Below are 23,110 nucleotides of genomic sequence, written 5' to 3'. Positions count from 1 at the left end.
TTGACCATCAGGATGGTTCAGCCAATAACAGAGGCTATCCTCTCTGAGGATGTGAATTTTGATCCCTGGAACTCACATGGTGGGAAGAAAACCAACTCGTGCAAGCTGTCCTCTGATTTCCACAGGCACATACATGCCATGCCATACACACACACACACACACACACACACACACACACACACATACGCAAGCACACAACACATAAAATAAATAGATATAAAAATATGCTTACTATGCCATGATTTAACAAATGGCTCACTTTTGAAAAAGAAATGTTATTCTTTTTATTTATATTTTTAAATATTTATGTGTGATATGATGCACCTTGGATCTGTTTTCAAATTCTGCAAAGAGAAGAAAAGAAGTAGGAAGGTGGAAAAAGAAGATGCGTGTGAAATGGTCACTGAGGTGGACACAGCTCTCCATGGGGACTGTTACTCTGTTCAGTCGACATTCACATATGTTGATATTTCAACGTTAATTTGGCTTTGGAAGAGCAAAATATGCATGGTTTTAAAACCTCAAAAGGTAGAATCACAAGACTAATTTGATTCTAAATTTCATAACAATGCGTCTACTATTCTTCAAGAGTCTGTATTAGGAAGTCTGGCCTTTGTAATATGAGTGGCAGATATGTTTCCGTCTTGTTTAAGATTTATTTGCAATGTCATGTCATTATTTACAGAAACCTGAAAAAGTATCATCAGATGAAAAAGTTCTGTGACAAAGGCTTAAAAAAGTAGTTAGAGCCGGGCGGTGGTGGCGCACGCCTTTAATCCCAGCACTCGGGAGGCAGAGGCAGGTGGATCTCTGTGAGTTCGAGGCCAGCCTGGTCTACAGCGCGAGATCCAGGAAAGGCGCAAAGCTACACAGAGAAACCCTGTCTCGAAAAACCAAAAAAAAAAAAAAAAAAAAAAAAAAAAAAAAAAAAAAAAAAAAAGTAGTTAGAACCACGTGGTGCTGGCACACTGGCCATCAGGGGAGCTGGCAGGTTCAAGACTAGATTTCTTTTTTTTTTTCTTTTTGGTTTTTCGAGACAGGGTTTCTCTATGTAATAGCCTTGGCTGTCCTGGAACTCACTCTGTAGACCAGGCTGGCCTCGAACTCAGAGATCCATCCACCTGGCTCTGCCTCCCGAGTGCTGGGATTAAAGGCGTGCGCCACCACCGCCCGGCCAAGACTAGATTTCTATCTGTGTGAGCAGCAAGCTGCAAACTCACAGGCACGGAGTCTTAGTTTTCTCTTGCTAACGTTACAGCACTATGAACTTGTAAGTTACAAGTAAAAGCCGTGATTTCTGCTCACAGCTCTGGTAGTTTCTGAAGGATGCATTTGTCAGTGGCTTTCATACTGGCATTCTCAAGGCTCAGGGGAAGAGCAGGAAGCTTACAAGACCTAGCCAAACTGGCTCTTCGTCAGTCCACCCAGGCGATAACATGTAATCCACTAACCATATGAACGGTTAATCGGTCGGTGAGTGCAGAGCCATAATCACCACTTAGTGCTTTTACCTACAAATACAACAGGAATCACACAACCATATTCAAGGCATAGCACCTGAGCAAAACCAAGCAAATGACTTGGAACAATTATCTAGCCATTAAGAAAACAAAATGGCTTCTTTATTTATTGCTTTACAATGTGATAAATCCCCAATATAGCATGGTAAAATATTTACAAGTGGGTAATGAAACCATAAAAGCCTTAATAAAACTGGGGCTAATTCTTGTATGATATTGGATAGAGGAAGCTACAAAAGCATAAAAATTTTATATAAACAACAGCGTTGCAAATACAACCTTAAACAAGATGGAAACACATCTGCCACTCACATTACAAAGGCTAATTTTTCTAATACAGACTCTCAAGCAGCAACACTAACGTGAACCCATCATGGAAGTTCTAGTAGTTAATCAATCCGCAGAATGTTCAGCCTAGGTGCACCTTTTCAGCAAATGTTGGCTCACATGGTCCACATCCAACCAATACTGGTCTATTTCCTCCTGGGTTGGATGTGATCCTTCTCAAGTCTTCGTCCCTCTGCACTTTGTGTAATAGTGCTAGTGTACTACACTAATGCAATTTTTAAAACCTATGGGATTTACTGAAGAGGTTTTATTTGACATCCAAAAGATGAGGAGTCCCTTGAACAGCTTCTGAAGCAGAAACACATTCCTGAGACGAGGACAGTTCTCAAAATGACATTCACTCACGCCATCGCTACAATGTGAGTTTCCACCTCACAGTTTTCTCGTGTGAACAATAAGATGAATACTGACTTACAGATTTGCTGTAGAACTCTGAGCGATGCCGCTTTCTTTCCCTCTGGGGTAGGTTTTTTCAACACTCACTGCTAACAAGCCCGCAAAGAAATGAGTCTGTCCTCCCCGTGAGACTACTGAGGATGATCAGGCATGTGACAGACACAGCCATGCCAGCTTTGGGTAACAGTAAGACATGCAGCTCACCTAGGTAGCAGCTCTAAAGATGCCACTTCCCTAACCCCCGACTGTATATACTGAGTGCCATTTTATATAATGTATTTCCTCTCCTAAGACAAGATCAGGTAGGATGTTTTACTCCTAGAAGTAAACATAACACCAACATTGCTCTGCAGATCCTCATGTGACTGAATGGCTCACCCTGAAGATTTGAACTTTATAAAAATCAAAAGCCCACTTACTACCTAGATGGAAAATAACAAGCAGACATTGCATTAGAAAATGCTCTGGCTCATAGGACTTCTGGAATTCTCTAGCGTGATTTCTTGAGAAAATCATTTGGAAAGAAAATATGGAAATGCCAGCATATTTAAATATCAATTCTGAAATCATTAACTTTGCTTGCTAAACCTATTTAGCTTAATTGCAAGAACATATAAGATTAGTGTTTTCTTCTAAGAAAAAAGATTGTCAGAGCTTACTTATATATTTGTTGAGCAAAATTCTTATTTGAGATTCATCAATAGGGAACGTATAATCATCATCATCATTATTATACCCATCTCTTCTTAGGAATTAAAAAAAATTGTTTTGCCATTTTATTGCATAATATTAAGCAATTTAAAATAGAGATCAGATATAATGGCTTACAAAGTTTATTTAAACACAGTCTTTGGAAACTGGTGAGATGGCTCAGTGGTAATGCTCTTGCCTTGAAATCATAGGAAACCAAGTTCGAATCCTCGCTTTGAACATACAAAAACAGCCAAATGGGCTTAGCAAACATTTGTAATCCTACCATTCCTATGGTGAGACAAGAGGCAGATAGAAGAATCCCCAGGAGCTCAGGCTCCAGCTAGCCTGAGGTATTCATCAGCAGATGGCTGAGACAGACCCTGTCTCAAACAAGGTGGAAGGTGAATCCCCAAACCAGAGCTTGTCCTTTGGCCTTCACATGCGCTCCAATGCATGGATGACCCTGAGTACATGCATGTACACACAGACAGCACATCCTTTAATCACAAAATATATGTAACAGTTACCTTATTTCATGGGACATTAGTTATTTCAAAATTAAGTTCTAAATAAAAAAGCAAGTTTTGTTGACATTCAAAAGTAATATGTGACATTTGGCTTGCCAACCACTTGTATGTCACAGAGTAGACTAGAATTTAGCCTCATGTTTATATATATATATATATATATATATATATATATATATATATATATATATATATCACTTTACTGATAGTCTGCACTATCAGCTGTTTTATTAATATCTTAGTTCTGTGTACCATGTTAGAAACAATTTTTAATATTTTTAAAAATTTACTGTGTGTGTGAATGTGAGCATGCTCATGCCAAGGTATACTTGTGGAAGTCAGAGGACAACTTTTGGAAATACACCAGGGCTCAAACCCAGGCCTTCATGGTAAACTCTGTTGCCTGCTGAACCATCTTGTACCCTCCAGAGATCTAGTTTTATGTTATTTTCAAAGGAATTTAAGAATATTTGGGGTGGGGGTTGAATATGTAGTGCCTTGGAAGAATGCTAGAAAGTGGGGAAGCCTGGGAGTTTAATCCCCAATGTCATTTTAAAAATTTTACAGTTATAACCCTTGAAAAAACAAAGTGTTCTATTCTGGATTAAAAATCCTTTTAAAACAATTCTAAGGACACTATACTAAGAGGGCTTTTGTTTGTGTATGGTACCGGGATTAATGCAAAAGTCACAACTGTGTTCAGCAAGTGATCTCCAGACACACACACACACACACACACACACACACACACACACATACACACACACACACACACACACACACACACACACACACACACACACACTGAGGGTGGGGGGAGAAAGGCGGAGAGGAGGAGTCCTACTCTCTTAACCGCCCCCCACACCCCGCTTTCCTATCTTCCCGTTCCTTCTTTCATTTTTCTTTCTTTTTAAAATACTTGTTGACATAATGTCACTAGGATGCCCAGGCAGGTCTCCAACCTGAGATCCCCTCGCCTAAGCACCCTCATTAGCTAGGGCTAATAAGAATTTTATAGGCTCTGATGAGTTTCTATAGAGACCAAGGTGCAGAATTATCACTTCCCATCAGTGGTCTTCGGGCATCCTTAGTAAGTCATGTGTTCAAGGTTTTAAAACGTTTCAAACAATTTTCAAAACTTCAAAATGCTACGTTGCCAGGGATCCAAGTGGTTTTCAGGACGTGACTTCTCGGAGCCGCTTCCCTGCACCCGGGGTGTGAGGGTCACCAAGGTTGTGGATGGGCGGCCCCCCTCTCCGCCTTTGACCTGGGCGATCGAGCGGCGAGCGGACCTCTCCGGCCGCAACGTCTCGGCGGAACCTCTGTGCGAGCGCCCGCGTTTCCCCGCCGGGACGCTCCGGGAGGGACTTTCGTCCGCCTTGGGCCGAAGCTGCTGCCGGCTTGGAAGCCGCCATGAAGTTTCGCGCCAAGATCGTGGACCTGGCTTGTCTGAATCACTTCACACGTGAGCTGGCAGGGCTGCGGGGAGCGAGCGGAGAGTGCGGCTGCAGCCCTGTGAGAGGACGGGCGGGGTGGAGGGCACAGCTGGGGCCCGTAGGCTGGGAGGGCGGCCCTGAGTGGGGCGGATGTCTACCGGGGACCTTTCCCTTTGCAGTGATCCCTCACTCTTTCTCCCGCCGGGACTATGCCTAACCTTGCTCGCAGGCAGTTCTGTTCTGCGGTACCCAGCTGCCCCCACGTTTATGTGAAATGTGGTCCCCGGTTGTCAGTTGTTCTCTGAGACTGTTTCATTATTGGACACTGGTGCTGTGGGCTGTGTGCCTCGCAGGGTCTTCCGGCAAGATGTCAGCGGCGTTGAAGTACTAGCGTGATCCTTGAACTAGAAGTTCTGCAAGATGACCTGTAGGCTACCCGGTGTGCAGCTTAGTAACTGCTTACTTTATTTACCCCCGTCGCTACAGGAGTCAGTAACATGATAGCCAAGCTTGCCAAAACCTGCACCCTCCGCATCAGCCCGGAGAAGCTGAACTTCATCCTTTCGGACAAGCTGGCCAGTGGTGGGGTGAGCATGTGGTGTGAGCTGGAGCAGGTGAGCAGGAACACCCAGAGGCCCGGGGCTCCAGCCAGGAGTGCTGAAAACGCCATAAATGCCTGTTTCTGTCCTGCAGGAGAACATTTTTAGTGAATTTCAAATGGAAGGAGTCTCCGCAGAAAACAATGAGATTTATTTAGAATTAACGTCAGAAAACTTATCCCGAGCCTTGAAGACTGCCCAGAACGCCAGAGCCTTGAAAATCAAGCTGACTAACAAACACTTTCCCTGTCTTACCGTGTCTGTAGAGCTGGTAAGTAAGAGGAAAAGGATTTCTGAATTTTTTTTATACGAATGTCTTGTTTTGGTCTAGAAAATATAGGGAGTTATAAGCCTGAGCTTTCAAACAATATTCTTGAAAGTGAATTAGTTTCATTTGAAATATAAGATCTAGTCCAGCAAGGTGGCAAATGTCTTTAATCCCAACACTCAGGAAACAGAGACAGGAAGATCTCTGTGAGTTCCAGGACTGCATAGAGACCCTGTCTCAAAAAAAATATAAGATCTGGTTTATGACTTACATGTGAGAAGTGTACCTTGTCCTAGTCATTTTTAAACAAAGTCTTGACTGCGCAGTGTTCAGCAGGATACTGCTTTTCCCAAACAATCAAACTACTAGTTAGAACCTCTTTCTTTTAGGATGTTGTCATCTTGTCTAGATGTTTTTAATTCATTTTCATCTTAAAATTTCCCCCTCCTATCTCATCATCTGTAATATTCTTAAATAAACAGTCCTCATACTTAAGTAACACATTTGTCTTAGAAGCTATTACTAGATGAGTTTAGTGAACAGCCTGTCCTCAAAACACACAAAAACACATGTACAAGATGGTATTTGTAATTCCTAACATGTTTATAGCTTTTCACATATGGCCCAAACTATCTTGGAGCTAAATCATAAATTACTACCCTCTGAGTTCTCTGGATATGTCGTTTTTTTCCCCCAGTTCCCAGGCTGGTGACATTAATTAGACTTTCCACATGGAGTTTCTCTCCAAAACCTTTCCTTTCTTTAGTGCTCTGCCCCAACCCACCCAGGCCCCCATTACCTTTACAGCTTTCCTTTCTTATATGTGCTCTGCACATCTGGGGGTGAGTATTACATTTGTTTTCAAGCTAGCGATAGAAGTTAATTCCTGGCTTCATAACTTTTTATGTGTTCTTAGAGCTAATTAGAGCATTCTGAGTAATTCCAGTTGTCTTCATCCAGCAGTAGTAGAATTGTGACACATGATATCCCCATAAAGGTTATTCCTAGAAGATTGTGGAAGGATTTACAAGAACCCTCTGTCCCAGACTCTGATATTAAGTTTGAGTTTAAATAAACTTTCTTAAGGTAAAGCAAGATCATAATATACAATACTTTTCTGAGTAAGAATGCAAGATACTTTGGTTTATTTTTTCTTGTTGTTATTTCAAGACAGGGTCTCACTATGTAACTCTGGCAGTCTCAGAATTCACTATGTAGGCCAGGCTGACCTCAAACTTACAGAGATCCACCTGCCTCTGCCTCTTGAGTGCCATGTGTGCCACTATTCCTAGCAATACTTTGGTTTCTGAGTTTTAGAGATGCTTCTAGAATAAACATGGTTTATCTTTTTAGTGGTGTAGAAACTGCAGAATGCTGAGGGTGTGGCACACAGTGGTGTCTAGGTGACCCAGCAGATTTGCCTCTGTCTGTCTCCTGGGTTTATGAATGCTGACACTGTTTCTTTGCCAGAAACCCTGTCCCCTCATCTTCAGCTTCCCAGAGGCTGTGTGCCTCTTTAGTTTTGGTGTCCTCCGAAGCATCACCCCAGAGGGTTGTCCTTACACTCCCCTCTGGCAGCGCTCTCTCATCCAGCCTCCTCCCCACTCTCCCTCATCCAGCCCCCTTCCCACTCTCCCTCATCCAGCCTCCTCCCCACTCTCCCTCATCCAGCCTCCTCCCCACTCTCCCTCATCCAGCCTCCTCCCCACTCTCCCTCATCCAGCCTCCTCCCCACTCTCCCTCATCCAGCCTCCTCCCCACTCTCCCTCATCCAGCCTCCTCCCCACTCTCCCTCATCCAGCCTCCTCTCCACTCTCCCTCATCCAGCCTCCTCTCCACTCTCCCTCATCCAGCCTCCTCTCCACTCTCCCTCATCCAGCCTCCTCCCCACTCTCCCTCATCCAGCCTCCTCCCCACTCTCCCTCATCCAGCCTCCTCCCCACTCTCCCTCATCCAGCCTCCTCCCCACTCTCCCTCATCCAGCCTCCTCCCCACTCTCCCTCATCCAGCCTCCTCCCCACTCTCCCTCATCCAGCCTCCTCCCCACTCTCCCTCATCCAGCCTCCTCCCCACTCTCCCTCATCCAGCCTCCTCCCCACTCTCCCTCATCCAGCCTCCTCCCCACTCTCCCTCATCCAGCCCCCTCCCCACTCTCCCTCATCCAGCCTCCTCCCCACTCTCCCTCATCCAGCCCCCTCCCCACTCTCCCTCATCCAGCCTCCTCCCCACTCTCCCTCATCCAGCCTCCTCCCCACTCTCCCTCATCAGCCTCCTCCCCACTCTCCCTCATCCAGCCTCCTCCCCACTCTCCCTCATCCAGCCTCCTCCCCACTCTCCCTCATCCAGCCTCCTCCCCACTCTCCCTCATCCAGCCTCCTCTCCACTCTCCCTCATCCAGCCTCCTCTCCACTCTCCCTCATCCAGCCTCCTCTCCACTCTCCCTCATCCAGCCTCCTCTCCACTCTCCCTCATCCAGCCTCCTCTCCACTCTCCCTCTTCCAGCCCCCTCTCCACTCTCCCTCATCCAGCCTCCTCCCCACTCTCCCTCATCCAGCCTCCTCTCCACTCTCCCTCTTCCAGCCTCCTCTCCACTCTCCCTCATCCAGCCCCATCCCCACTCTCCCTCATCCAGCCTCCTCCCCACTCTCCCTCATCCATCCCCATCCCCACTCTCCCTCATCCAGCCTCCTTCCCACTCTCCTTCATCCAGCCCCATCCCCACTCTCCTTCATCCAGCCTCCTCCCCACTCTCCCTCATCCAGCCTCCTCCCCACTCTCCCTCATCCAGCCCCATCCCCACTCTCCCTCATCCAGCCTCCTCCCCACTCTCCCTCATCCAGCCTCCTCCCCACTCTCCCTTATCCAGCCTCATCCCCACTCTCCCTCATCCAGCCTCATCCCCACTGCACTTTCTTCAGGCTCTGATGAGCATCTGGTGCAGCTTTGTGCTCTTGCCTTCTAGTTGCTCCATTTGTTCCACAGGGGCCTCGTTGTCTCATTCCCCACACTTCTCAGACTCACAGGACCCAAAGCAGAACAGATGTACCATGCCAACAATATTGGTTGAATAGATTTTGAGAGGATGAATTAAGAACATTCCATTTGGAATTCAAAAGGTTTAGCGTCAGTTCTTATGTTTTGGTTTCCTTTTAGCGTTGACAACATAAAATATTGTGACTTTTTTCTTAGCAGTTGTCGTCATCGAGCAGCAGTAGAATCGTGACACATGATATCCCCATAAAGGTTATTCCTCGAAGATTGTGGAAGGACTTACAAGAGCCGTCTGTCCCAGACTCTGATGTAAGTGCTGTCTACAGCCCTGTTGTCCAACACACACTAAAAGGCAGGATTGAACTCTCCAGTGCTAGTCGTCATCTTGCCGTGTGTTTTGTTTGAATTTGTATAGTTTCTGAAAAGAATGCGAGTCACTTAACAAGACTCCAGACGTGAGGATGTGCCTTTTGCTATCTGTGTGGATCCTGTTAAAGAGCCGGTTCCCATTTAGAAATGCCATACTTTCCCTAGGGGAGTGCAAATGCCTTACTCACTGACGGCTGATAGACAAAGGAAACAGAGCCTAAGTTATGCTTTGAAAGACAGTCTGGGGCCTGGAGAGATGGCTCAGAGGTTAAGAGCACTGACTACTTACTCTTCCAGAGGACCTGAGTTCAATTCCCAGCAACCACATGGTGGCTCCCAACTACCTGTAATGAGATCTGGTGCCTTCTTCTGGCCTGCAAGGACACATGCAGACAGAATACTGTATACCTAATAAATAAATAAACCTTTAAAAAAAAAATAAGAAAGACAGTCTGTACTTTCCATGACTCTGGGCCTTAGGCACAAACTCATGTTTCACAGGCCTTGATGAAAGAGCCAGAAAAGGCAGTTTGTTGACTTGGAGCTTAGGTTAACAGTGACCTAGGAACCTCAGAGCCATTGCAAATAAAGAGGATGCCAAATGGTCCTTTGTCTCTTGCATATATGTAAAGAAATTAAACAGATACTGGATGAAATGTGTAGTTGACCAGAAGGTGTCTTTATAGGTTTAGGAAAAGCCAACATTACATACAGCACTGTTGGTAACATGGCTCAAATGAGTTGTGATAATGGCTGGCTGTATGTTAAACAGTGCACAGAAGGCCCCTGAGTCCTGTAAAACATTTCCCAGAGGAAGGCTTCCTGCTCAGCACTTGAGCTGTAGTCCCCTTGGACTTATATATAGGTATCTCTGTACTGTGTTTCTTCATGAACCAGAACAATGCTCTTGGGAGTATGGTCACCATGGTAACCAGAGCCAGGTATCCAAGTATGTTTATTTCCTTGAATAAGGTAGTGAACTGTTCAAAGTTTTAAAGGAACTTTATTTAGAAAATTAAAAATGTGATTCTGAGTATTTAAATACAAGTACAATTCACAGTTGTTGCTTCAGTACCTGTTACTCTAGACTATATTAAGATTTCTGATGCTTGTGATTTCTCTTACTGGTTTTTAGGTCAGTATTTATTTACCAGCCTTGAAGACTATGAAGAGTGTTGTGGAAAAAATGAGAAACATCAGCAATCAACTTGTAAGTGATTACTCCTGAAAAAAAACTGTGAGTGAGCTCTAGCCATATGGGTGGGACAAGTGGCAGCTTCACTGTAGACCCAGGTGTAGGTGCTCCCTCACCACCACAAGGTGTCTCGGTTGGTAGGTTTCTCTCACTGAGGCCCCGCTGGAGAGGACAGAGCTTGGTGTTGAGATCTGGCCTTTAGGGACCTGTTCTAATGCCTTTCATCTCTCACTCACTGGGGACAGCTTGCCCTCGATCCCTCGTGTTTATAGTATACCAGGAGCTTGTTCCGACAGTTCGGGTATTTTGTTTCTTGTAATTTGGATGAACATTGCAGTTTGTTGGTCCCTTATTTGATGCTGAGGATTAAGCAGAAGGCTTCATGCAAACTAAGCCCATATTCTACCACCGAGCTGCGTGAGTAGTCGAAGCCCGAGTATCTTCACATGTTAATATGCATGGGCACGTTATACACTAACATAGATGGATCCCTTATTTTTCTATATATTTTTGAAGGCCCCAAAATACCACAACAGTGATGGAAAATCATGTGGACTATCATCATATTCACACATGAGCATATCCTGAATTCCACCTTTATTCAGTCCTTAAAACCACATTCCATCATGTTCCTGAATCTTTTCGAAGCCCCTGCCCACCTGATCCACAAACATTGACTTTCCCAACCTCCAAGGCCACATCTCTGGCAGCCGGGCCCTCCTGGCTGATCCACACTGGGCTGGCCCCGTCACCTGCCCTCCTAGTGCCCTTCACAGGTTTTGTTTCGTGCTGTTTTACACTCAGTTGCTGTGCCTCATCTCCTTGGAAGCGCTCAGCCATCGGCAGTGCTCAGCCCAAGCTCCATGTTGCCCGCAGGAAACTCCCTGCCCTGAGCTTCTCTCTAGCATGCCTGTAAATCCTCCATTATCTTGGAATCTCCAGAAGTGCCAGCTTCAAGGAAGGGAAATCCTTCCTTAACCTTCTGTGTCTCAGAGTCCAGGCTCGGGCTGTCGCTCAGTAGTCCAGAACTGCTGTGTTATTGCATGGATGGGAGCAACAGGTAGCTCCTGGGAATCGTTACATCACAGAAGGATTTTGAAACCTAGAAAGTCGACTTTTTTAGATGGTGTTGTTTCCTCTTGAGTCCTCACTTCAGAGCAGTAGTCTTTGGAGCTGCCATCTGAATGGAAAATAATTTCGCTTGAAGTAGCTCGCTCCGTGCTGGCAGCGGTGTTCACTGCCACTGCCACGGTGTTGATCCAGTTGTCAGGCCGGCTTCCTCTAAGGTACCCCGGGACTTCTAGGAGGTTCAAGAGGTCCAGAGGGAAAAGTCAGGCACTTAATTGAGGGATCCATTTGCTTGTTCTTTCTGTTCCATGGAAATGAGTCAGCAAAGTGGAGTGTGAGGAGTGAGGAGGGAGAGCATTGGCAGTTGTTTCTCTTCTGGAACGCTCGACAAATGCTGACTGAGAAGCTATCGAGTTAGAATAGCCACATGCATATGAGATCTTTCTGGGTACCTGGGAAGCCAGAATTCTAAAGAACACAAGTAGGTGCCTCCTGGAGAAGCTGCATGTCTTAATAGTTTGTAGAATAAAAACCTCACAAAGTTAGGAAATTATCTTGGTCCATTTCCACATTTATGGTGAAACCTCCCAGCCTCACTGCCAAACCATCAGTAAAGGATCATTGTTGTTTGAATCTTCAATGGTCTCTTAATAAAAAACCCAGAGCCACATGTCAGGGTGAAAGCTCAAACATCAGAGAAGCAGAGCAGCCAGCCACTAGTTCTTACCTCTATGAAATCCTCAGCCTAAAGAGAGTGAGTTCCTATTTCCTCACGCCTTATATACCTTTCTTTGCCCTGCCAATTACTTCCTAGGATTAAAGGCATGTGTGCTTCCTAATTAAAGGCATGCAATCTCAAGTGCTGGGATTAAAGGTATGTACCAACACTGCCTGACTTCTATGTCTAATCTAGTGGCTGGCTTTGTCCTCTGATCCTCAGGCAAGTTTATTAGTGTATACAATCTATCACCACAGATCATGACTGAGTCCCATACAAAGACACTGCATAGAAGATGGATGAGGTCCAGATTCAGAAGGGGCTGGGGCTGCTGTTGCCTTAACACTGCGTTTCTGGTTTGGTTGTTGGTGTCTGCCTAACTGGTCTACAGAAAGGCCATATGCAGTCTACGGTCAGCATTCTGCCAACCAGTAACACAAACATGCTACCTAATCTGGAAAGGAGGGGGGCATCCGTGTCAGTAGGATGATCCTCTGGGCATGGTGGGCAGGGGATCCTAGGTCAGTGAGAGGAAAGGAAGTCACCTGCTGGCACAGCTCTGTAGTCATGCTGTAGGTTAAGACATGCAGCATCAGCATGCCTGGAAACTGGTCAGCACATGGTGTCTCCCATGCTTATTCCAGACAATTTCTGAACTCCAAATCTTCCTCATTCTAGAAACAAAACATGGTAGGTTCTTTGAACTTAGATGAGTTCTTATGTTTGAGCTTCTGACATTATACACAGAGTTTCCCAAGCTCACAGTCTTCTCCTCTAGTCACTTCCTTGGAATCAGAAGCTTTCATGATAAGACTTCTTTCAGTAACCCAGAGCTCTTCTCGTCATTTCTTAACCCACTGTTCTATAATCTGGAATGATAGTCACCAAAACAAAATGTAGACAGCGATGCTTGTGAATGTTCTGGGGCTCTCCCTGGAGCTCTGCAAAGCTCATGTGTGGCCTGTGCCCATTTGTTTCCAACAACTGTAAATTGGATGACTTCTGAAAAACAGTGGTGTTAGAAATAAATACCTATTAAGAAAGCAGCTTGCTTTGGCTCTAGATTCACTGTGGGCATGCGTTCTTTTATGCTTTCTTCAATTTCTTCTTCTTTTTTAAAGATTTACATATCTATCTATTATGTATACAGTGTTCTGCCTGTACATATGCCTGCAGGCCAGAAGAGGGCAGCAGATCTCATTATAGATAACTGTGAGGCACCATGTGGGTGCTGGGAATGGAACTCAAGACCTCTGGAAGAGCAGCCAGGGCTCTTAACCTCTGAGCCATCCCTCCAGCCCATCTTCAAATTCTTAAAGTCTGAGTAATAGAACATTAGATTTTGACTCCCACATGATCCAGAGTGCCGGATACATGATGCATTTAGTCAGCATATGAAAGAATTAATAGCAGCCAACACCCTGAACATGCCACTCAGAGCTGATTTCAGATGCAGTTTTCTGTACTATCATGCACATCGACATACTCAATTTCCTGAGCATCAGGATAAGATCTTACTTTTCCCTGTGGTTCCCTTAATTATCACTAAGTGCCGTTAGTTGACTGCTGACTAATTGTACTGGTACCGACTATAAACCACCTCTGACTTCACCAGTGCAATAAAAGGCTTGTGACAGCTGCACTGCTGTCCCCATCATAGGTCATAATGCCTCCAGCCCCAGGTTTCACTTAGCTGCCCCCTCTCACTGCATCACAGTGCTTCTCACCCTAAATCCTTCTCGGTTCTCCAGTGAGCTGCTCCTACAGAGTGTTCCCAACATCACATCTGAAGTCACATCCAGCAGAGCACACATCACTAAGCATTGCTACAGGACATGGTCAGAAAACAGGCAATGTTAGCATGCCCTGGAAACTGGTCAGAAGTATAGAGGCTGGGCCCAGACTCGAATCCAAAGTCCATCTTAACCAGATCTCAGGGATTCTCATGCACAGTGTAATGATGGTGCGGGGAGGTGGGTGCTCTTCTTGCACGAGCCATAGACACCACCTACCGTGCTTCTTGCATTAAATGAGAAAGGAGGAAATGGCATCTCTGAAGGGTACATAGTTTTGGTGGTTTGATCCTTTCTACCTATATAATGTTCTTTCTCTTACCTGCCAGAGCACTCGTCCTGTTCAGTTAGGATCCTTTCACTCCATGCCTGCTGTAAGGGAGCCTCCCCTCCCCTCCACCCTCATTACTTTGCTGGGGCCTCCAGAGCCCTGATCCTTGGCAGAGTGTCCCAGCAAGGCCCCTCCCACTTCCCCCAGCTGAGTTCTCCACTAGGGGGTACCTTGTTGGTTTTTAGGGGATTTCTGAGTTCTGGACTCTCAGAACTTCTCTCTGTGGTTGATGCCTTGGGGGCTTCAGTGCCCTGTGAGGTGTTAGGTTTGTGGCACTGCCTTGTTACCCAGCTTTTGTGGAAGCCGGTGCCCACATGTTGTTGTTTTTCCTCTTTCCAGTATTGAATTTCATTCACTTTGCAGGTTATTGAAGCGAACCTGAACGGAGAACTGAACCTAAAGATAGAAACTGAGTTAGTATGTGTGACAACTCATTTTAAGGATCTTGGAAACCCTGTATTACGTGAGTTTTCTTGTGGGTTATATTTTGCCTCTAATAAATAAATTGTTTAAATATATATTGATTCTCTTAATGAAAATGTTGAACTTTGGTTTTCTTTGTTTCACACTTGAGAAGGGGTGGAGATTAGATTTCCTGTCCCTGTGACAAAATGGGGCAGCTAACACTAGGCAAGGGGCCAGGCCACCAGGCATTGAGGGTGTGCAGAAGGGTGCTTCCCTTCTCTGGGGTTCAGGTCGCAAACATTGGCTTCCAAGAATTCAATAGCTCTTTGTAGTTGGCATTTTCTTTGGGTCACTAACCAGCTCCCAAATAAAGACACAGAGACTTATTATTAATTATGAATGCTCGGCCTTAGCTTAGGCTTATCCCACTAGCTCTTTTAACTTGATTTAACGTGTTTCTATTCATCTTCAGGACTTTTTACCTTTCATTCTGTATGTTCTACTTTCCTGCTTCCTCTGTGTCTGGCTGGCTGGCCGCTTCCTTGTGTCTCTTTTCTTTCTTCCCTGAGCCTAACTCCTCCTCCTAAACTCTGCCTGCCTGGAAGTCCCGCCTGTACCTCCTCCCTTGCTATTGGCCATTCACCTTTTTGTTAGACCAATCAGGTGCCTTAGGCAGGCAAAGTAAAACAGCAACACATCTTTGCATAGTTAAACAAATATTCCAAAACAGTTCTTCATATGTCACTGTGCTCTGAAAGGTTAAGATTCTCATCTACACTGGAGTCAAAAGTTGTGTTTCTTATTTTCTCCTCTACTCAGTTCAATCCTTGTAAAGTTACATTGGCAGAAAGAAATGTGATACAGATGAATTTGGTCACACTTTTCACCTCATAAAGGTTGGGAAGAAATGTGCAATCAGTTCAGTAAGCCTTGAAGGAAGGGGTGCAGCTTGGTGAGCAGTGAGCCCAAATTAGAGTCCTCTTCTCAAACAGAAGCAGCCAGAGGGCCAGAGGAAAGGTATCTGGAATGATGGGAGGGTCATTTTTTGATATACATGTGTTGGTAAACAGATACGATGATGCCATCACTTTTAGAATTATGACTGGTTATTGTAGGTGTGCTTTCACATAAGCACAGATACTACTTTAGCCTTGAAAGAAACATTTACGTTGTAGTGAGGGGCACATTGTTTCAGCACAGTGAAATTCATATCATGAAGGCTGTGACAGTGGTGTGTGGAATGACCTTGGCTTTCAAGCTGCTGTGTTTGCAGTACTTACTGAGTCTAGAGCCTCTGCATGCTAGGGAAGTGATCTACCACTGAGCTACATCCCCAGCCCTGACGTGAGTTATTTGGTGTCAGACATTTTGTTTCACAAAGCAGGTTATCAGCACTGGAAAGGCTGATTTCTGTTTTTCGTTCTACTATGTAGAGTTAGAAGTCTGGCACTAGCCATCTGCATTTCAACTTTTGAATTCATATTGAACTACAATGTTCTTTTGTGCAAAGAGGTGACTGAGTTATACTTCAAGACATTTTAAGTGAAGCTCCTCTGGAGGTTACAGTATTTTAAACAGTTCAAATACCTGCTGAATGAGTGACATTTACAAGTTGTAGTCTACTAGGTTGCTAAAAAGAGCTATGGGGTTGATCAGTTCATAAACACCCATTGCATATTTCTGAGTTCCTTGTTATGTCCAGAGATGTTGGATTTAAAAAAAAAATTCATGTCATTTCAGCCTCTGAGAGCGTCTCTCAAAACAGACACCCAGAAGACATGGCCCGGGTGCACATCGACATAAGGAAGCTCCTCCAGTTCCTTGCAGGACAGCAAGTGACTCCCACCAAGGCTGTGTGCAGTGAGTTTGCGTCTCCAGTACTCCCTCTAGTCTAATGTGCGTGCGGTCTTCGAAGTGCAGATATGCCCAGTTCCAGGAACTCGAGCGCCCTGGGCAGTCAGGTCGTAAAGTTTCCTTGAGCTAGAGGAAGTATCTGGAGACACTGAAGAGTGATGGTGAGCAGTGAGGTGCTGGCCTGGCAGTGGGCTCTGCCTGTGGTGCTGTCTGTACCGTGCAGACTATCTCACAGCCCTGACTTTATCACATTTGACATAATCAGAGCCCGGTGTATGCGTTTTTCTAGATCTGAGTTTCAGCTTGAACCATTTGCGTTCCTTTCACTGCCCACCTGACCTGTGCTCGCTACCAAAGTCTCCTCTGTTGTTGGTTATTAATGGTTTAGTCCTCGTCCTGACTCTGGTTGCACACTGCCCTGTTCCTCTTCACCTGCTCTCTCTTCTGAGCTAGGAAGTTCATCAAGAGCTTCCCAAAGCTCTTTGTCTCCTTGTTTTGTTTTGTTTTAAAAAAGGCATAGCAAGGTCACATAGATGTGACCTCCCTCCCTTTGTGGAAAGTGCCCAGGATGGCCTCTCATCCACAAAGTTGAGGAAGATGACCTGGGACTAAACCTTATAGTGATGGAACAGAAAGTTCTGGGTAGCTCTGTCAAGGACCAGCTGTTTTGAAAGAGAAAAGGGATGTATCCTAGTTAGGGTTACTATTGCTGTGATGAAACACTATGACCAAAAGCAGCTTAGCGAGGAAAGGGTCTATTTGGCTTACACTTCTACATCACTTTTCATTATCAAAGGAAGTCAGGACAGGAGCTCAAGCAGCTCGGGAACCTGGAAGCAGGAGCTGATGCACAAGCCACGGAGGGGTGCTGCTTACTGGTTTGCGCCTCATGGCTTGCTCAGCCTGTTTTCTTATAGAACCCAGGGCCACCAGTCCAGGGATCGCCCCACTCATAATGGACTGGGCCCTTCCCCAGCAATCACTAATGAATAAAATGCCCTCTGTAGACTTGCCTACAACCCAGTCTTACAGAGGCATTTTCCCAGTTGAAGCTCCCTTCTCTCTGATGGCCAGCTTGTGTCAAATTCACATAAAACCAGCCAACATAGGATGAGAAAGCACAGGAGAGACTGTGAGCATCTGTGGGGTGAGGACATGGGAGAATTTGGTGGTATGTTGTATAGCCTATCAGAGTGCACAGGACCACAAGCGCTCACACTGTGTCCGTATACTTTGGTCACCTCACTGTGGGTACTTGCTTTTACCAGGAAGGCTACTTTGGTTCAATCAACCTGATTCCTTCCCTACAGCCTGGGCAGCTTCATTTTTCATCACTCACACTGTCCCCAGTGGGTGGCAGTAGCCTGTGCTCTGACCCCTCGTGAGCCCCCAGAGGGAACAGGCACCAAGTGTAGGAGGTGTCCATGGCAGAGAAGTTGTCGTGACAGGTGAGGATGAAAAGCTGTCATTAACATCCGGGTCTTTTTCTCCTAGACATTGTGAGTAACAGAATTGTTCATTTTGACTTGCTTCTGGAAGACATCTCCCTTCAGTATTTCATCCCAGCCTTGTCCTAGCACAGTCTCACCAGACCTGGGAGCGCAGAGACGTTGGCCGTGATGAGAGAAGCACTGGATGATGTGGTCAGTCAGCTGCCTGTCCTCACAGCACCACAGACTTGTACTGGTGGGCTCGTTTCTCCCCCTATGTTGCTTAAAGGACAAGTGGAATGAATGAAGTACAACTGGATAATCATTCCTTCATAGTGCTCAAATCCACCACCTGTGCCTCATCCTGGGTTTAAGACATTAAGAAGAAAAGGTGGAATTGATTTTTTATAGGCTCTTTTGTTGTTTTTGTTTTCCTTGGGTGCTTGAGATGAGACCAGGGCCTTATGTGTGCTAAGCACATGCTCTGCCCCTGAGTTGCTCCCAGCCCTGTCTAAAATTTCCGTAGCAGTTTGTCACGGAAGTTACCGAAACCATCATCCCCAGAGAACTGGTGTTGCAGTCAGAATGCGCAGGAGTACTCCCCAGCTAGTTGCTCGGTCAGTCCCCGGTAAGGCGTAGCTGTCTGCTTTCCGATGTGAGTGTGCGCTTCCTTCCCACCCCACCCGTCTGGGAGCTCAGGGCAAACTGGACAGCCCCTCCGTCCCCAGCAGCATGCCTGGTTTCTCACCACACTGTGAGTGTACAGCTGCAGCATGTGGAGCCTTGCCCAACTTCCTGAAGAGTCAAGTTCATTCCTTTCTCGAGCCTGGGGAACCTGCAGAGTCTCAGAGCCTGGAGACACTGGGAACCCGAGAGCCCGAAAGGCCCAACCAACCCAGGTCCCATCTTGAACTGGTCCTTCTGTGTACTTTCTGCCTGAGCCCACTTTGGTTTTGGGTTATAACTTATTTTATGTTTTTGTAGTGCTCAGGATCAAACCTAGGACTGGGTACATGCTAGGCAAGCACTCCTCTATGCCAAACTATATCCCCAGTCATTTAAATTGTAATTTTGCATAATTCTTCCACAGTATCAGATCTACCATTCTATAAAGCACATTGTTTTGCATAAAGCACTTGAAGCTTGGCCATGATGGGCAAAGCTGTGTTCTGTTCCTTATTGGAGCTGGCTCACCTGAGGGTGTGCTTTCTCCAAAAACACCCTAGCAGGCTTCCTGTTTTGACTAGGTGTCGGGTGTCCCATGAGGTGGCATCAGAAACTGTTTTTTCACGTCAGAGTCAAAGCTTAAGTTGCTTAGGATGAGATGTTTTAAAAGGGGAGGGGGGGATAAAACAAATTAGAGCATTTCTTTTTGGGCTTTTCCATATTATTTAGGGAAAGTACTGTCCCTCAAGCGCTGCTGGGATTCTTTTTTGCCATTTCAGTTTTGATTAGACAGGTTCTCATGCAGTAAAGCTGGCCTTGAATGAGTTGTAGCTAATATTGGCCTTGAACTCCTGAGCCTCCCCCACGGAAGTGTTGAGATGACAGATGTGAGCCGCCATGCCTCTGGCTCTTCTGATATTTAATAAGATATATTCGGTTAAACTAACATTTTAGAATTAGGGATTCTTTAATTGTTAAAGCGTTTCTCTCTCCTTTGGCTTGTAATGAAAGGCAGTCCAGATGCCGTGATAAAGCCTCAAAATCATGATGCAAATGAAATTTCAGGACGTTCCCTATGAAACTTGTTTCTCTGTCTGTGCCTCACTAGTCACTGACGTCACCGCCGTGCCACGTTCTGATGGCGATGACGTTACAGTAACGTAACACGAGGGAGAAGAAGCCTTCCTCGGCAATCGAGAGGCTGTGGTCTTTCTGGTTCTTGTCACAACTTTCTGCGTAGTGTTCATAGGTTGTATCTCACAGCTGTAGTTAAGGGAGGGAGCTCGGAGTGGGGTTATGGGAGCTCGGAGCTGCTTTGTGGAACCCCATCCTGAGGTGAGACTGTCGAGAGCAGAGAAATTTTGCCGTAGGAGCATGGGGTCTGAGGCTTGGAGGTGCATTTTTACTTACTTACTCTGGTGGCCTAAGACTTGGAGGCTTGAAGAGTACTTCCCTGAATGTTGGAACCAGTAAGCTACCCCCTGACGTTGCCTGCCAGGCCTCAGAACCCACATCCCTGGTCGCCATGTCTTGAACTGAGATTCAAGACTGTCCTGAGACAGGTCAGGGGTGAAGAATTCTCAGTGCGGCCACTTGTGCCAGTGTCCGAGCAGCCGTGTTTCCCTGTGGCACTCCCGTGGTCCAGCAGGGACCTTCCTGCCCATCAGGTCTCCAGACTGTGTTCTGCCCTGCATCCTGCCCCAAAGAAACCTGCTCTTGGAAGCCTGAAAAGCCTTCAGCATTAGTCTTGGGGCAAGAATACTGGTTCTTTCACCAGATGCAGTGGCCAATGACTTTTTGGTAAATGTCAGCCAATGTCATCCATTGTTTTTAAGAAATATTTCTGTATTTTTTTATTTTAAAGATTTCATTGAGACATCAAAGTGCACAATCTAGAGGGTTTTTTTTTCAGACATTTCAGTCATGCAGTCATTCCCCACCTTTCACTCTGCCTTCCCTCCTGAGCAACTGATTAGTTGCTCTCTGTTGCTATGCTTGCTTGTCTGGACAGCTCTGGAAACTCCTCCCCAGACACCCAGGCCTCTGGTAACCACCATCCTTTACTACTGATGTGAGGGCCTGATAGGAGGTTCTTGACCCTTGTAGTTCTGTATCAGTGTCTGCATTCTTACCTCAGCCTTCACAGCATGGCTTTCGCTCATGGCCATCCTTGTATAGTGAGTCTGTCTGGAAATTCTGTATGCCTGCATGCATTGCAACCATTGCAAAGCTTGATGGCATTACCATTTCTCCAAGGGTGGGCTCCCAACATTCACACTTTGATTGCAGTGAGGCTCATCCCGTTTTTTCATTCCAATGGCCCTGCTAGGCTAGCTCTGCTCTGCTCACACTGTCCCATGAGAAGAGACCAGACCCAAGTAGGTCTGCTACAAAGTCTCAGAATGTGAGGGAGCCAAATGCCCAGCTCCCAACTGTTTGTTCCACTGTAGAATCAAAGAGGATTTCTCCATGTGTGGTCCTGTGTGCTTGGTAGAGCAGCCTCATAGTTACCCTGTCTGTCTCTCGTGCTTTTGCATTTCTCTGGGGCCCAATGGGTACCACAGCCTCACTCTGGAGTTAGGGGAATTCAGGGTGGTCATCTTGCTATTGGAGAGTTACTAGTTGGAATTATGTGGGGACTTGGAGAAGTCATAGATTTCTACTCTGCCATTTTGCTAATGCCACACTCCAGTTCTGTGCTTTTGTGTGGATTCTGATGGAGAATCTAAAAGGGAGATTGAGCTTGTGGATTTTTCTCTAAGATCAGTCTTCAGCTAGGAGATGATAAATTAGGATCACTTGGACATTGGTGGTAGCAGTTGGGGGGCGGAGTATTAGTACCACTTCCTGGTATTCAATTTGCTATTTACTGTCTGTGGGAAATTTGGAAACTGCTCCCTTTGATGTACTACTTATGCTTGTAAGACTTCTTCTACAGGTTATAGTCAAAGCTTAGTACTGTTTTTTTTTTTTTTTTTTCCGAGACAGGGTTTCTCTGTGTAGCTTTGCGTCTTTCCTGGATCTCGCTCTGTAGACTAGGCTGGCCTCGAACTCACAAAAATCCGCCTGCCTCTGCCTCAAGGATTTCTTAATGTGAATGAATAGGGAATTGGTAGATGATCAGTGCTGTGATACAGCATCATTTCCTAATGCTACAGGACAAGTACTGTGTGGACCGTAACAAAACCAGTGGTATGTTGGTGTTCAATGTGACAAAGACGACCAGGAAGCATGTGTCTAAACCCAGCTAGCTCTGGGTGGTTTTTATTTCAATCTTTGTACATTTGTGTATTTTCTAACAATTTCATAACCAACTTTGTAATGAAAATATTTTGTAGAATTAAATAAATATGTATTATTTGATGATTACTTGAAATTTATTAATACACATATTCATCTGGCAACTTTAATTTCCTGAACATTATAGTTTAGGATAAATTTTGACAGTACATCCTTATTTTCTGCAGTGGAAAGCTAGACTTTTTGCCATGTTAAAGTTATACTGGGTTAAGAGTACAGAGCCTGGATTAATAAGGCCATTTTATATGGGAAAATTCCTTCTTATCATGGGCCCAACATGAAAAAGTTAGTTAGCTTTCCTTCTCTGTGACCAAATATCTGAGATAATCAGCTTTTAAAGAAGAAAGGTTGGGACTGAGTTTGAACCGGTGGCCCACACTGTGGAAGGGGAGAACCAACTTCTCAGGAAGTTGTCCTCTGGCCTCCATATACATGTATATAATGGCATATATGCGTGTGCACAAAGACACATACACACAAATGAATGAAATTTACCTGCTGCTAGGAAAAAAGCAGAAAGAAGGTTGAGATATCAGTATCCCTTTCAAGGGCACACTCCCAGTAACCAGCCTCCTTCCGCCAGGCCTACATCTTACAGGTCCCTCCAGTCCAAGCAGCTGAAGATCAAGTCTACATGTGGACTCCTGGGGGCATCTAAGATCTAACCTGTATCATAACTGAGTTCGATGTCTAACAGTCTGCAGAGGAAAAGCGCTTTATTAAGGTTTCTTAGTCTAAGCATTTTGAGAGAGAGCTAAACCAGAGTTCCTCATAATCACTGGGCAATCAATAAGAAGTCCAGGGACAGTGGGACAGGGAAACCACCTGCCTGCAGTCCAAGTCCCTGTTGCCAGCAGCACTCTGAACAATACTGGATACTATACTCTAGCACCCTGGGACTAAGACCTGCCTCTTCCCAGCACCCAATCCTGGACAATCAGTGACCTCCTAAGGGGCCATCAGTAGGTGATTGGAGTTGGAGAAAATGCAACACTTCAGCCCATTTCTAAATTAGAAGGCATGTGTCAGCACTTGTAGGCTTTACATACATTTGAAACCCAGAAATTCACCTTGTGTCCAAGGGACATTGATGGCCACAACTGAGTTCCCAACACCACAGGGTGCACTGGTGCTTTGCCTATGGGTATAGTATAGGCAAAGGACTCCAGTGGCATCTCCTATTGACTGTCAGTGTGTCCAGT

General features: G+C 45.5%; 1 protein-coding gene across 3 annotated transcripts; it reads left to right on the top strand.

Moving 5' to 3' along the window:
* The first annotated feature begins 4,823 nt into the window (after positions 1–4,823).
* On the top strand, positions 4,824–21,971 carry Hus1 (HUS1 checkpoint clamp component). Of its 3 annotated transcripts, none has more exons than XM_052734492.1 (8): positions 4,824–4,950; positions 5,408–5,535; positions 5,615–5,791; positions 8,981–9,088; positions 10,284–10,358; positions 14,617–14,716; positions 16,399–16,518; positions 18,007–21,971. In XM_052734492.1, exons 1-8 carry the CDS (start codon positions 4,899–4,901, stop codon positions 18,087–18,089), a joined length of 843 nt encoding a protein of 280 aa, XP_052590452.1. In that variant the 5' UTR covers positions 4,824–4,898; the 3' UTR covers positions 18,090–21,971. The 3 variants fall into 3 exon arrangements, with proteins under 3 accessions (XP_052590452.1, XP_052590451.1, XP_052590453.1); XM_052734491.1 differs by having other exon boundaries at positions 8,978–9,088; XM_052734493.1 differs by having other exon boundaries at positions 4,851–5,000; positions 8,978–9,088.
* Positions 21,972–23,110: the final 1,139 nt, after the last annotated feature.

Source organism: Peromyscus californicus, unplaced genomic scaffold (genome assembly GCF_007827085.1).
Source record: "Peromyscus californicus insignis strain IS unplaced genomic scaffold, ASM782708v3 Scaffold_13__1_contigs__length_99412109, whole genome shotgun sequence".
Lineage (NCBI taxonomy): Eukaryota > Metazoa > Chordata > Mammalia > Rodentia > Cricetidae > Peromyscus > Peromyscus californicus.
This window is presented reverse-complemented; position numbering and strand designations above follow the sequence as displayed.

Coding starts and splice junctions, on each gene's coding strand:
- Hus1 (XM_052734491.1), top strand. CDS start 4,899: ATGAAGTTTCGCGCCAAGATCGTGGACCTGGCTTGTCTGAATCACTTC. Junction 5,536..5,614: donor TGTGGTGTGAGCTGGAGCAG/GTGAGCAGGAAC, acceptor TCTGTCCTGCAG/GAGAACATTTTTAGTGAATT. Junction 16,519..18,006: donor TCCCACCAAGGCTGTGTGCA/GTGAGTTTGCGT, acceptor TTTTTCTCCTAG/ACATTGTGAGTAACAGAATT.